The sequence below is a fragment of the Somniosus microcephalus genome, unplaced genomic scaffold, assembly GCF_052327205.1.
Source record: "Somniosus microcephalus isolate GS21.2 unplaced genomic scaffold, FLI_Smic_1.0 scaffold30, whole genome shotgun sequence".
Taxonomy (NCBI): domain Eukaryota; kingdom Metazoa; phylum Chordata; class Chondrichthyes; order Squaliformes; family Somniosidae; genus Somniosus; species Somniosus microcephalus.
Genome location: NW_028225217.1, coordinates 69,981 through 84,994, shown reverse-complemented (window position 1 = coordinate 84,994; position 15,014 = coordinate 69,981). Strand labels below are relative to the sequence as shown.

The 15,014-nt window shown below is 45.0% G+C and overlaps 1 protein-coding gene and 1 pseudogene across 1 annotated transcript; both read right to left on the bottom strand.

Moving 5' to 3' along the window:
* Nucleotides 1–648: 648 nt before the first annotated feature.
* On the bottom strand, nt 649–14,364 carry LOC147083878 (putative G protein-coupled receptor 139). Its single transcript, XM_085980076.1, has 2 exons — nt 14,120–14,364; nt 649–1,550 (listed from the first exon to the last, which is right to left on the bottom strand). The coding sequence occupies exons 1-2, from the start codon at nt 14,328–14,330 to the stop codon at nt 649–651; spliced, it is 1,113 nt and encodes a 370-aa protein (XP_085836202.1). The 5' UTR covers nt 14,331–14,364.
* Nucleotides 7,426–8,495, bottom strand: LOC147083879 (uncharacterized; annotated as a pseudogene).
* Nucleotides 14,365–15,014: the final 650 nt, after the last annotated feature.

Below are 15,014 nucleotides of genomic sequence, written 5' to 3'. Positions count from 1 at the left end.
TTTGCAAAGCATTTGGGAGCTTGTGCTTCATAAATAGAGGTATTGAGAAAAAAGTAGAGAAGTTATGCTGCACCTTTATAAAGCGCTGGTTAGGCCACAACAGGAGTATTGCGTCCAATTCTGGTCACTTCACTTTGGGAAGGATGTGAAGGCCCATGAGTAGGTGCATAGGAAATTTACCAGAATGGTTCCTGGGATCGGGGACCTTAGCTATAAGGTCAGGTTGGAGAAGCTGGATTTGTTTTCATTACAGCAAAGGATGCTGAGGATGATTTGATAGAGGTGCACAAGAATATGACGGGTTTGGATAGGCTGGACGGGGAAAGGCTGTTCCCACTAGTTGATGGTACAAGGACTAGGGAACACAGATTTAAGGTATTGGACAAGAGATACGGGGTGACGTGAGGAAAAGTGTTATTGCACAGCGAGTGGTGAGGAGCTAGAACTCGCTGCCGACGTATGTGTTGGAAGCGGAGACACCCAATGTTTTCAAGGGGAGACTGCATAGTCACGTGAGGGAAATAAACTTGCATGGCTACGGGGATAGAGTGGGGGAATGGGACTGACTGGATTGCTCCACAGAGAGCCGGCATGGAATCGATCAGCCAAATGGCCTCCCTCTGTGCAGTTATGATTCTATGATTCATCTCATTCTTTAATGAATTTTACAATCAGTGTAAAGGAATATTTCACCATATTCTTCATCTGCTCTCTGAACTTAGTTTGGGTCACGCCATAAATCCCCGTGTTTGTGCAACAACTCAGCAGCTGCAGCATGAATCCCATTTCCCGTAAATAAGAAGGCGGAATTGCATACACATCCCCGAAATACAGCATCCGGTTCCATATAGAATACACCATAAACACTGCCCATAACAGGATGAAATTGCCCGAGATAACAAGCAGTAAAATGATGGATTTCCTGCGGCTCTCCATCTCTGGGTCTCTGGGACTCTTTCCACTGCTGGGACCCCGGAGTCTCCTGCGGGCTCTGCTGGCCACTAAAATATGTCTGACCGTGACAGCATTGAGCAGCAGAATCACAACAAATGGGACAAACGGGGTGAGAATATAATGAAGGAGCTCGATTGATGTCCAGAATAGTGACACCTGAACATCAAATTTTACATCACAGAACCAGGGGACGTTCATAAGCCAATAATAAGCGGTGAACATAAAATACCAGGTGATGTTCTTTAAACAGCTTAGCACAGTCACTGTTCCCAGAACCACAACCGCTGTTTTCTCGCTGCAATATTTAGTTTTCAGCTTCTGGCAACAAATGGCCACAAATCGATCAAAGGTGAAAGTGACGGTGAACCAGACAGAAGAGTCTGTCGCTGCATAAAGCATGACGGCGTGAATATTACACACGGGGATGGACCGCAAGAAACTAAATTGTACCCAATAAACAATCGGAATGTGCCGCAATATCAGATCGAGGATAACGACCAGTAGATCCGCCGTTGCCATGGCCACCAGGTAGCGAGTGACACATTTGGAGAGACCGCACTTTCCCCGAGACAGGATCACAATATTCAGTAAGTTCACTGTGAGGAAGGGAAATATACAGGGAAATTATTCATCATTCTCGGAGCAAAAGTAGCAGTTTGATGGAATTCGGGGTGAAATCTGCAACTCACTAGCTCCATTCAATAACATAATCTAAATCTATTACCAGTGGAGCTGAATACAGGGTTCATTGTAAGAATAAGCGGGAATGTATTGTGGAATCAAGAAATCAAATGGGGATATATACAACAGCAAAGTATCAGATGTTTGATCAAGGAGAGATTAACCGATAGATTTACCTTTCGCCCAGCAGGCAAATGCATTGCCAGAGGTACCAGCGACACAAAGGACCAGAACCTCTCAGGTAGCCGTCGTGTCCCGGGAGCAGTCAGCATTTGGAGCGGTGAAATTCGCTTCTGTGCCCCTGTGTTAGGGAGGGGGAAATCCCATTCGGATTCCTGCTCCTGGTTAGAATATCCATTGGCCCAGAAATTCGGGTCGGGGGTTTCCCGCGGGTGTAAGCCCCCGACCTGCACTTACGCAGCGCGTCGGCCGTTGAGATGTGGGCCCCCGTGGAATTCTGATCCTGGACCTACTCCAGCTGCCGGCGCGCAGTGCTTGCATATCCCAGGGGCGCAGTTAGTTTGAAGCATCCCCTGGGATCACGTGGGCCACGGGGATCCAATCGGAGCAGGGACTGCTCCATTCATAAGATTGACAGGAAGACCTGTCAAAAGTTATGATTAATACGGCCCCAAAACAGCACTAAAGCTTAAAATACATTTTTAAAAAGTCACATTTTTAAATAAACTAAATTACATGAAATAACTATTTTAAACAATAATCCATCCAGAACAGGGATTTTATCCTCTTTGAATTTGATAAGTTTATTTATTATATATCCCCTCTTTTATTTTAAATGCACTTATCTCATTACTAATCTCATCGTCAAATGTAATGTTCTATCTCCTTGGTAAATACTGAAGCAAAATAACTATTTAGTGTTTCTGCCATCTCTCTATCATTACCTGTGGTATCATCCTGTCTATCGCTTTATAGCCCTATTCCCATCCGAGCCTTCCTTTTTTATTGATGTGCCTGCAAAATATTTTACTACTTTGGTTTATATTCTTGATAATTTAAGTTCATAGTTTCTCTTTGCTTTTCGATTTTTTGTAAATTCTCTCCTAATCTCTTCATATTCACCCTTATCGTGCACTCCCCTGCTGTCTATGAACTTAATGAATGCTTCTTGATAATTTAAGTTCATAGTTCCTCTTTGCTTTTCTATTTTTTTGTAAATTCTCTCCTAATCTCTTCATATTCACCCTTATCATGCACTCCCCTGCTGTCCATGAACTTAATGAATGCTTCTTTCCTTATTCTCAATAGTTCCCTTATGGCTTGTTTCATCCAGGGTGTCTCATTAGTGTTTGGCTTGTTCTTTCCGTTTCACAGAATATATAGTTCCTACTCCCCGTTGAACACTGTTTTAAATGTTTCCCATTGTCTGTCTACTTCGTTAATTGCCAATATTGTTGCCCATTTCATTTTCCCAAGTTCTATTCTCTGCTCGTCAAGTTCTGCTATTCTGCAATGAATGAACCTGGTTTTCGTCATACGTATGTCCTTCTCAATTATCATCTGAAAGCGTATTACATTATGGTCGCTATTGCCCAGATGTTTCCCTAATTTTCCTTCACTTATCTGCTCTGGTTGATTCCCCATTACTAGATTAATAGCGAATGGTAGGACACTGAGTAGTGTAGATGAACAAAGGGACCTTAGATTACATGTCCACAGATCCATGAAGGTTGCAGGCCAAGTCGATAAGGTGTTTAAGAAGGCATACAGAAAGCGTGCCTTTATTAGCCTTGGCAAAGAATACAAGAGCAGGGGGGTTATGCTTCAACTGTATAAAATAATTGATAGGCCTCAGCTAGACTACTGCGTGCAGTTCTGGTCAACACATTACAGGAAAGATGTGATTGCACGAGAGACGGTACAGACGAGATTTACAAGGAAGTTGCCGGGTGTAGAAAATCTTAGCTATGAGGAAAGACTGGATCACACACACACACACAGAAACCCCACAGTGCAGATAGAGGCCATTTCGGCCCATCGAGCCTGCACTGACACATATCCCACCCGATCCCCATAACCCTACACCAACACATATCCCACCCTATCCCTGTAACCCCACGTATTTAATTCCCCCTAACACGAAGAGTCAATTTATCATAGCTAATCAACCTAACCCGCACATCTTTGGACTGTGGGAGGAAACCGGAGCATCCGGAGAAAACCCACGCAAACACAGGGAGAATGTGCAAACTCCACACAATCGCCCGAGGCCGGATTCGAACCCGGGTCTCTGGCGCTGTGAGGCAGCAGTGCTAACCACTATGCCACCGTGCTGCCATAGGCTGTGTCTATTTTTTTTGGAGCAGAGGAGGATGAGGGAAGACTTTATTATGGTCTATAAAACTATGAGGGGCATAGATAAAGTAGATAGAAAGGACCTAGTTCCATTAGCAGAGAGGTCGAAAACCAGAGGGCACAGATTTAAAGTAATTGGGGGACGGTTTAGAGGGGATTTGAGGGGAAATCTCTTAACACAGAGGTTTGTGGGGGTCTGGAAGTCACTAAATGAAAGTGTGGCAGAGGTATGAACCCTGGCACATTTAAAATGTACCTGGATGTGCACTTGGGGTGCTCTAACCTGCACGGCTACGGAGCAAGAGCTGGGAAGTGGGATTAGACTGGAGAGCTCGTTGTTGGCCAGCGCAGACATAATGGGCCGAAATGGCCTCCTTCCATGTTGTAACTTTCTAGGATTCATTGATTCTAGAATACTTCCAGCTGGGCTTCTTGCAACGCAGTTACATGGAAACAAAGAAACATAGAAGGCAGGAGCATATTAGGCCATTCGGCCCCTCGAGCCTGCTCTGCCATTTAATGAGATCATGGCTGATGATCCAAATTCAGTACCCTGTCCCTGCCTTTTCCCCATATCCCTTGATCACTTTAGCCTCAAGAAATATATCCAACTCCTCTTGAATAAATTTAATGAATTGGCCGCAACTGCCTTGTGTGGAAGAGAATTCCACAGGTTCACCACTATCTGGGTGAAGAAATTCCTCCTCATCTCAGTCCTAAATGGCTTACCCCTTATCCTTAGACTGTGACTCCTGGTTCTGGACTCCCCCGCCATCGGGAACATCCTATCTACATCTAGTCTGTCTAGTCCTGTTAGAATTTTATAAGTTTCAATGAGCTCCCCTCTCATTCTTCTAAACTCTGGCGAATATAAGCCTAATCGAGCCAATCTCCCCTCATATGTCATTCCTGCCATTCCAGGTATCAGTCTGGTGAATCTTCGCTGCACTCTCTCCATGGCAAGAACATCCTTCCTCAGATAAGGCGACCAAAATTGCACACAATACTCAAGGTGTGGTCTCACCAAGGCCCTGCGCAACTGCAGCAAGAATTCCTTGATCCTGTACTAAAATCCACTCGCTACGAAGGTCAGCATACCATTTGGCTTCTTAACCGCCTGCTGCACCTAGATGCTTACCTTCAGCGACTGGTGCACAAGGACACACAGGTTTCGTTGCACTTCCCCTTTTCCCAATATATTGCTAATCTGTCTTCCTGTTTTTGCCACTGAAGCGGATAACCTCGCAATTATCCACATTTTATAGAATTTGCCATGGATCTGCCCAATCACCCAACCAGTTCAATTCGTACTTGAGTTTCTCTGCATCCTCCTCACAGCACACACGCCCACCCAGCTTTGTGTCGTCTGCAAGCTTGGAGATGTAACATCTAGTTCCCTTGTCTAGATCATTTATATATATTGTGAATAGCTGGGGTCCTATCACCGAACCCTGCAGAACCCCACTAGTCACTGTCTGCCACTCGGAAAAAGATATGTTTATTCCAACTCTTTGCTTGGCATCTGCCCACCAGTTCTCTATCAAAGACAGTACTTTAACCCCAATCCCATGTGTTTTAAATTTACACGCTAATCTCTTATGCGGGACATTATCGAAAGCCTTCTGAAAGTCCAAATGCACCACATCCACTGGTTCTCCCTTATCTATTTTACCAGTTACATCCTCAAAATATTCCAGTAGATTAGTCAAGCAGGATTTACCTTTTGTAAATCCATGTTGACTGTGTCCAATCCTGTCACTGTTTTCCAATTACTCTGCGATTAAATGTTTTATAATGGACTCTAGCATTTTCCACACTACCGATGTCAGGCTTATCAGGCTATAATTCTCCGTTTTCTCTCTAACATCTTTGCTAAATAGTGGGGTTAAAATAGCTATCCTCCAATCCATGGGAACTGTTCCAGAGTATTATAGATTTTGGAAGATGGCCAACAATGCATCTACTATTTCTAGTGCCACTTCCTTAAGTACCCTAGGATGTATATTATCAGGCCCGTAGGATTTTTCGGCCTGCAATCCCGTCAATTTCCCTAACACCTTTTCTCTACAAATACTGATTTAATTCAGTTCCTCCCTCTCATTAAATGCTATGTTCCCCGACCTCTCTGGGAGGTTAATTGTGTCTTCCTTTTGAAGGCAGAACCAAAGTATGTATTTAATTGACCTGCCATTTCTTTGTTCACCATTATAAATTCCCCTGATTCTGACTGCAAGGGACCTACGCTTGACTCCACCAATCTTATTCTCTTCACATATCTATAGAAGCTTTTACAGTCAGTTTTTATGTTGCTTGCAAGCTTACTCTCATACCCTATTTTCCCCCTCTTAATGAATCCCTTTGTCCACCTTTGCTGAACCCTAAACTGCACCCACTCCTCAGGTATGTTGCTTTTTCTGGTCAATTTTTATGTCCTCTCCTGGATATTATGCTATCCCTAATTTCCCTTGTTAGCCACGGTTGATTTATTTTTATGCCAAACAGGGTTGAACAAATTCTGTAGTTCATCCATGCGATCTTTGAATGTTTGCCATTGCCTATCCACCGTCAAGCCTTTGAGTAACATTGCCCAATCAATCTTACCCAACTCGCACCTCAGACCATCGTAGTTTCCTTTTTTTAAATTCAGGACCCTACTTCACTCTCCATCTTAATGAAGAATGATATCATATTATGATCGCTCCGACCAAAGGGGCCTCGCACAACTAGATTGCTAATTAATCCTTTCTCATTATATAATGCCCTGTCTAAGATGGTCTGATCTCTAGTTGGTTCCTCGACCTATTGGTCCAGGAAACCATCTCGTATACACTCCAGGAATTCCTACTCCACAGTATTATTACTAATTTGGTTAGCCCAATCTATATGTAGATTAAAGTCACCCATGATAACTGCTATGCCCTTATTGCACACGTCACTACTTTCCCGTTTAATGCCATCCCCAACATCCGCATACTGTTTGGAGGTCTGTATAAAACTCCCACTAACGTTTTCCGCCCCTTGGTATTTCTCCGTTCTAACCATACAGATTCCACATCATTAGAGCTAATATCCTTCCTTTCAATTGTGTTAATCCCCTCTTTAACCAGCAATGCTACCCCACCTACTTTTCCTTATTGCCTATCTTTCCTGAATATTGAATACACCTCGATGTTGAGTTCCCAGCGTTCATCACCCTGTTTCCATAATCCCAATCATATCATATCCGTTTACCTCTATTTGTGCAGCTAATTCAACCACCTTATTACGAATGCTCCTCGCATTAAGACGCAAGGCCTTCAGGCTTGTTTTTTAACAATCTTACACATTTAAGAGTTATTATTTACTGTGTCCATGTTTGATTTATACCCTTGATTTCTCTGACTGCCACCATTATTCTTCCACTTCTTTTCTTTTGCTTCTATCCTCGTTTCCCTATCCTCTGTCTCCCTGCTCAGGGTCCCTACCCCCTGCCTTTTAGTTTACATCCTCCCCCAGAGCAGCAGCAAACACTCCCCCTAGGGCATCGGTCCTGGTTCTGCCCAGGTGCAAACCGTCCGGTCTGTAATCGTCCCACCTCCCGCAGAACCGGCTCCAATGTCCCAGGAATTTGAATCCCTACTCCTTGCACCATTCCTCTAGCCACGTATTCATCTGAAATGGCCTTCTATTTCTACTCGTACTAGCACGGGGCACTGGGAGCAATCCTGAGATCACTAGCTTTGAGGTGATATTTTTTAATTTACCTCCTAGCTCCCTATATTCAGCTTTTAGGACCTCATACGGTTTTTTACCTATATCTTTGTTACCTATATGCATCAGGACAACTGGCTGTTCACCCTCCCCTTCCAAAATGTTCGACAACCGTTCTGAGATCTCCTTGCCCCTTGCACCAGGGAGGCAACATACCATCCTGGAGTCCCGTTTGCGGCTGCAAAAACGCCTATCTATTCCCCTTACAATATAATCCCCTATTACTATAGCTCTGCCACTCTTTTTCCTCCCGTCCTGTGCAGCAGAAGCAACCCATCCTGGAGTCTCGTTTGCGGCCGGAGAAACGCCTATCTATTCCCCTTACAATATAATTCCCTTTTACTATAGCTCTGCCACTCTTTTTCCTCCCGTCCTGTGCAGCAGAAACAACCCACGGTGCCAGGAAGTTGGCTGCTGCTGCCTTCCTCTGATAAGTGATCTCCCTCACCAATATCCGAAGCGGTATATCTGTTTGAGAGGGTGATAGCCACAGGGGACCCCTGCACTATGTGCCTGCACCTACAACTCTGCCTGGTGATCACCCATTCCCTTACTGCCGGTGCTGCCTTTACATGCGGTGTGACCAAATCCCTAAACATGTTATCCAAGATCTCCTCATCATCGTGAATGGTCCAGTATGTATCCACTCGCAGCTCCAGCGCTGCAATGTGGTCTGTTATTAGCTGCAGCTGGAAACACTTCCTGCACACATGGTCGTCAGGGACACAGGAACTGTCCCTGATTTCCCACATAGTGCAGGAGGAGCATATCATGTGGCCGAGCACTCCTGCCATGAAGTACCCTTTAATGAATTCAAATTAAATTAAATCAAATCAATTCCACCAATTACAATATAATTAAAAGATATACATAAGGGCCTTGGTTTACCAGCAGTCCCTGCTACACTACAGACACCCTAAAGACTAGAAACCACAAGATTTAATTTTGGAAAAAATGAGGAAGAGAGAAATACTCACCAACCAATCACTTACCTGCTTTCTGGTGACGTCACACTTCGATTACTTTTTACTTCTCTCTCTCCGTCCCTCTGAGCTCGGAGATTGGTAAGCCTACCTGCTCCTTGCCTCTTTATATCACCGCCGCCGCCTCGCTCCACTCAGGTACGCTGCCCCCACCGCTGTGGGGCCTACCTGCACCTCTCCCACTCTATATATCCCCGCCGTTGCCTCGCTCCCCTCAAGTCCACTGCCACCGCCAACTTGCCACTTGCCCTTGGATCCCATGGGCTTTTACTTTTTTGAGTCACATGCCATGTGGGACATTTTCAACGGCGTTGTTAATATCTATGTGGACTGCATTAAATGCATTACGCATAATGAAGCTCCTCGTTACCTCTGCAAAAAATGCAGTCAGACACGACCTTCCATTAACAAATCCATGCTGATTGTCCTTGATTAATCCATGCCTTTCGAACTGCCGATTTATACTGGCCATCAGAATTCGTCCAATAATGTTTCCACCACCGAGCTAAGGCTGACTGGCCTGTAATTGGTCAATCCCTTTCTCCCTTTTTAAAAAACTTCATCCGGGTCTTGAGTTTTATCTGCATTGCATGACACTAAGCTCCTTAAATAACAACAGAAAATGCTAGAGATACTCAGCAGGCCAGGCAGCATCCGTGGAGAGAGAAACAGGGTTCACGTTTCAGGTCTGGGACACTTCATCAGAACTGGAAAAAGCTGGAAATGTAATAGATATTAAGCAGGTGCAGAGACATTAGGGGAGGGGGGTTTAGGAGGGGAGGAAGGAATTGAAAGAACACCCTGTACTTTTGTAAGAGGCAGGACAGATAAAATGTTGCAAATGTTAATGGCAAAAATCATTCTCTCTTCATCAGCACCAATGCATTCTATTTCAATGCTGTCTGGTCCACAGTTCCATTTCATCCTTCGACTCATCTGACGCTTCAACAAAAAACATTTTTTTTCCTTTCTGATGTCAAGGATCGCAAGCTTCATCAACTCATGGACACCATAGCCCCCGCACCGAACTTTCTTCCCCGTTACTTTCCTCTGATCCCATCTCTTCCAAACTCACCCCCTGGCGTGTTTTCACTATCCCCTCTAACCTTCCCCTCTCCGACCACGAACGATCAGTCCTCAGCAAATGCCTGACCTTCATTCCCTTTCGCCCCCTTCAGAATGAATTTCGAGCTCGGCACGATGCTGAGCTCTTCTTCCATCGCCTTCCTCTCCATGCCCACTTCTCTGGCCAGGAGTCTTCCCCCCACACGGCTGATTCTTTCTCCCGCTTTCTAAATTCTCGTTCTACTTGGACCCCTCCCTTTGGCCACTTACCCTCTCTAGATCTTTTCATTGCTAACTGCCGATGTTACATCGGCTGTCTCCATTTCTCTGCTCCCCTCACTCACTCCTACCTAACTCCCTCTGAACTTGCCTCACTCCATTCTCTCCGATCCAACCCTAACATTATCTTTAAACCTGCTGAAAAGGATGATGCTAATGCTGTTTAGCGAACCGAGCTCTACCATGTGGAAGCTGAACGGCAACTCTCCAACACCTCCTCCTACCTCCGCCTGGACCATGACCCCACTAGCAAACATCAAACCATTGTTTCCAAGTGTGTCACTGACTTCATCTCCTGTGGAGATCTTCCATCCATGGCCGCTAATCTCATAGACTCCCAACCCCACACAGGCCGCTTCTACCTCCTTCCCATGATCCGTAGACCCATCGTTTCAGCCTGTTCTTGCCCCATGGAACTTATCTCTTCCTATCTCAACTCTATTTTTTCTCCCCTTGTCCAGTCTCTTCCAACCTACATTTGGGATTCTTCCGACACCCTCTGTCACTTTAGCAGTTTCCAGTTTCCTGGCCCCAACTATCTCTTTTTCACTATGGACGTCCAATCCCTCTGCACCTCCAGCCCCCACCAGGACGGCCTTCTGGCGCTCCGTTTCTTCCTTGAACAGAGGCCCAACCAGTCCCCATCACCTACCACCTTCCTCCACCTGGCTGTACTTGTTCTCACATTGAAGAAATTCTCCTTTGACTTCACTCACTTCCTCCAAATTAAAGGTGTTGCTATGGGAACCCGCTGGGCCCTAGCTATGTCTGCCTGTTCATGGGATATGTGGAACATTCTTTGCTCCAGTCCTACTCAGGTCCCCACCCTCACCACTTTTTCTGGTACTTCGGTGACTGTATTGGTGCCGTTTCCTGCTCTCGCCCTGAACTAGATAAGTCCATTCACTTTACTTCCTATTTCCACCCTTCTGCCACCTTCACATGGTCCATCTCTGACTCTTCCCTTCCCTTCCTTGACTTCTCTGTCTCCATTTCTGGCGATCAGCTTTCAACAAACATCCACTACAAGCCCACCGACTCCCACAGCTACCTGGACTACACTTCCTCCCACCCTGCCTCCTGTAAGGACTCTATTCCATTCTTCCAGTTTCTCCGTCTCCACCGCATCTGTTCTGCCGATGCCACCTTCCATACTAGTGCTTCTGACATATCTTCCTTTTTCCTCAACCGAGGATTCCCCTCTACCTTGGTTGACACCGCCCTTGACCGTGCCCATTCAACTTCCCGCACTTCTGCTCTCACCCCTTCACCTCCCTCCCAGAACCACGATAGGGTTCCCTTTGTCCTCAACTTTCACCCCTCCAGCCACTACATTCAACCGATCATCCTCCGCCATTTTTGCCACCTCCAACGTGAACCCACCACCAAACACATCTTCCCCTCACCTCCCCTTTCAGCATTCCGAAGGGACCGCTCCCTCCGCAACACACTGGTCCACACATCAATCAACCCCAACAGCACATCTCCTTCACCTGGCACCTTCCCGTGCAAGCGCAGGAGATGCAACACATGCCCTTTTACCTCCTCCCTTCCCACTGTCCAGGGCCTCAAACACCCCCTCCAGGTGTAACAGCGATTTACTTGTACTTCCTGCAATGTAGTATACTGTATTCACTGCTCCCGATGCGGTCTCCTCTACATTGGGGAGACCAAACGCAGATTGGGCGACCGCTTTGTGGAAGACCTCCGTTCAGTCCGTAAGGTTGACCCTGAGCTTCCGGTCGCCTGTCACATTAATTCACCGCTTCACTCCCACTTTGATCTCTCTGTCCTCGGCCTATTGCATTGTTTCAAATAACCTCAATGTTAGCTCGAGGAACAGCACCTCATCTTTCGATTGGGCACTTTGCATCCTGCCGGACTCAACATTGAGTTCAACAATTTCAGCTAATTCTCCCTGCCCCCATTTTTCATGCAGTATGATATTTGCCATTCCCATTTGCATGATGTTTTCTTTCCTGCCTCTTACAATTCCTTCCTCCCCTCCTAACTGCCCCCCCCGCGTCTCTGCACCTGCTTAATATGTGTTACATCTCCAGCTTTTTCCAGTTCTGATGAATGGTCCCAGACATGAAACGTTAACTCTGTCTCTCTCTCCACGGATGCTGCCTGGCCTGCTGACTATTTCCAGCATTTTCTGTTGTTATTTCAGATTTCCAGCATCTGCAGTATTTTGCTATTATACTAAACTCCTTAATAGTTCCTCTCTCACTATGTATCTCATTTAATATTTTACACTCTACCTCCTTAACAACAATGTGTGCCTTACCCCAGTGCTGTGAAGACAGATGTAAATTGTTTATTAAGATCTATACCCACGTCTTCTGCCTTCACACACATGTTAGCTTTATGGGCCCTAATATGCCATACTCTTGCTTTAGTTATCCTCTTGCTCTTAATGTATTTATAAAACATCTTTGGGTTTTCCTTGATATTGCGTGCCATTTTTTTATGACCTTTCTTTGCCTTCCTAATTGCCTTTTTAATTTCAATCAGGCACTTTCGAAAGTCCTCTAAGCTTTCTGTAGTATTGAGCTCTCTGTGTCTGACAAAGGATTCCCTTTTGTTCCTTCTCATATCCTGTATGCATCTTGACATCCAGGGGGCTCTAGATTTGAAAATCCCACCCTTTTCTTTCTGGGAACATATTTGCTCTGAACCCTCGCTATATCCTCCTTGAATGCCTCCCACTGCAAAGACACTCATTTCCCATCAAGCAGCTGCTTCCAGTCCACTTTTGCTAAATCACTCCTCAGCTTAGTAAAATTGGCCTTTTCCCAATTGAGAACTTTTACACCTGGTCTATCTTTGTCCTTTTCCATAAGGGGAGAATTAATATCAATCTTCCAAATCATGATCTGTTTGATAGAGTAAGTAAGTCTATTTCTAGTGGCAGAATCGTCAGTAACCAGAGGACACAAATTTAAGGTAATTGGCAAAAGAAAGAGAGGAGAGATGGAGGATTTTCTTTATGCAGTGAGTTGTTGTGATCTGGAATGCTCTGTCAGAGAACGTGGTGGAAAAAGATTCAAAAGCAACTTTCGAAATACAATTGGATAATTAGTTGAATGGGAAATATTTACAGGGCACTGGCAAAATATTCGGACTAATTAAATAGCTCTTTCAAAGAGACAGCACGGACACGATGGATCGAATGGTCTCATTCTGTGCTGTACCATTCCATGATTCTATGAGCAAGAGACAGAGAGAGAGAGAAAAGAGGTAAGGAGAGAAAGTAAAATAGAGATTGACAGACTGGGAGAGGTACAGAGGGACATAAATTAGCTTTAAAAGGGGAATTGAATAAATACTTGAAGGGGAGCAATATGCAGGACTATGGGAATAATTGGAGTGGTGAGCCCATGATGGATTTGATCAAAAGGATGAGAATATTATAATGGAGGTGTTGCCGGATCGGGAGCCAATGTCAGTGATCATAGTAGCGATGGCTGAATGTGACTTGGTGCCTGTTCGGATATGGGTAGCATTTGGACTCCAGCTTATGGAGGCTTGTAACGGGGAGGCCCACCAGGAGAGCATAGGAATAGTCGAGCCTGGATTTAACGAAGGCACGGATGAGGGTTTATGCAGCAGAAGGGCTGAGGTGGTCGATATAATGGAAGTGCTAGTAGGCAGGCCTGGTGCTACAGAGGATACGAGGTTGGAACCGAGCTCAGGGTCAACGAGAACGCCGAGGTTGCGAAAATCTGGTTCAGCCTCTGACGTTGGCCAGAGAGTGGGTCTGAGTGGCTAGATAGGGAATGGATTTTGTGACGACGACATAAGGAATGGTTTTGGTTTTCCCAAGATTTAAAGGACAAGCACAATAATGCAGTGGTAAATGGTTACCAGATCTAACTGCTGGATACAGAGACTTACCAGGAACAACATCCGCAGCAAGGAGGTGAGAGTAAATCAGAAGAGCAGTAATACAGTAAAACATGGTTAATAGAACAGACGGATAGAGAGACTTACCAGGAACACCCACAGCAGCAAGGATAGGATAATAAATAACAACACAGCAATACAGTAAAACATGGTTAATTGAATAGTTGGTTAGAGAAACTTACCAGGAACACCAAACGCAGCAAGGAGAGGATAGTAAAAGTGTTGAATAATCACAAGTGCTTCATAGATCTGGCTTTGTAACTGTAGTGTATCATAATTTGCATCAATATATTCCATCTCCCCGATGAAAGCCCTACCCATTGTTGTAACATTCCAATCTACTGTTGTTAGATTCTGACCCATTGTTTTAACATTCCAATCTACTCTTCTCATATTCTGACTCCCTCTCTGTGGAGCAGTGCGCTGATCCCTGTCAGTGCCGGAGTTGATGCTCGCATTGACACTATGGGATAACACATTGAATGGTGTCCATTTTAATAGAAGAGGGAAACACTGCACTGATACAATTAGAGTACCCGGGGACTGACACTAATTACAGTCAGTGAACAAACAGCTTCAGTTAACCTGTGGAGACTGACATTAATTACTGTCACCGAACAAACAGCTTCAGTTAACCCATTTCATATCTGCACTTTTTGTACCACAGAAAATTAGAACATTTACCAGACCATATGAGGGTTTGTGAGGGAAGGAATGGTAGAATATTGCCGGCTCTGGCCACAATCTTTCAAACCTCCTTGGATATGTGAGTGTTGCCAGAGGACTGGAGCATTGCAAATGTCACACCATGTTTAATAAAAAGTGAGTGATAAACCCTGTAACTGCAGGCCGTTCAGCCTAATGTCGGTGGTGCAGAAACTACAAGAGGCCATATTACGGGCTAAAATTATCTGTCACTTGGAAAAATATGGATTAATAAATGACAACCAGCACAGCTTGTTTTAATGTCTCAATGTGTCTGCCAATCCTGATTGAGTGCTTTGATGAGGTAACGGAGAGGATTGATGGTAGTTGTGCATCTGGACTTTCAAAAGGCGTTTAATGAAGTGCCACGTA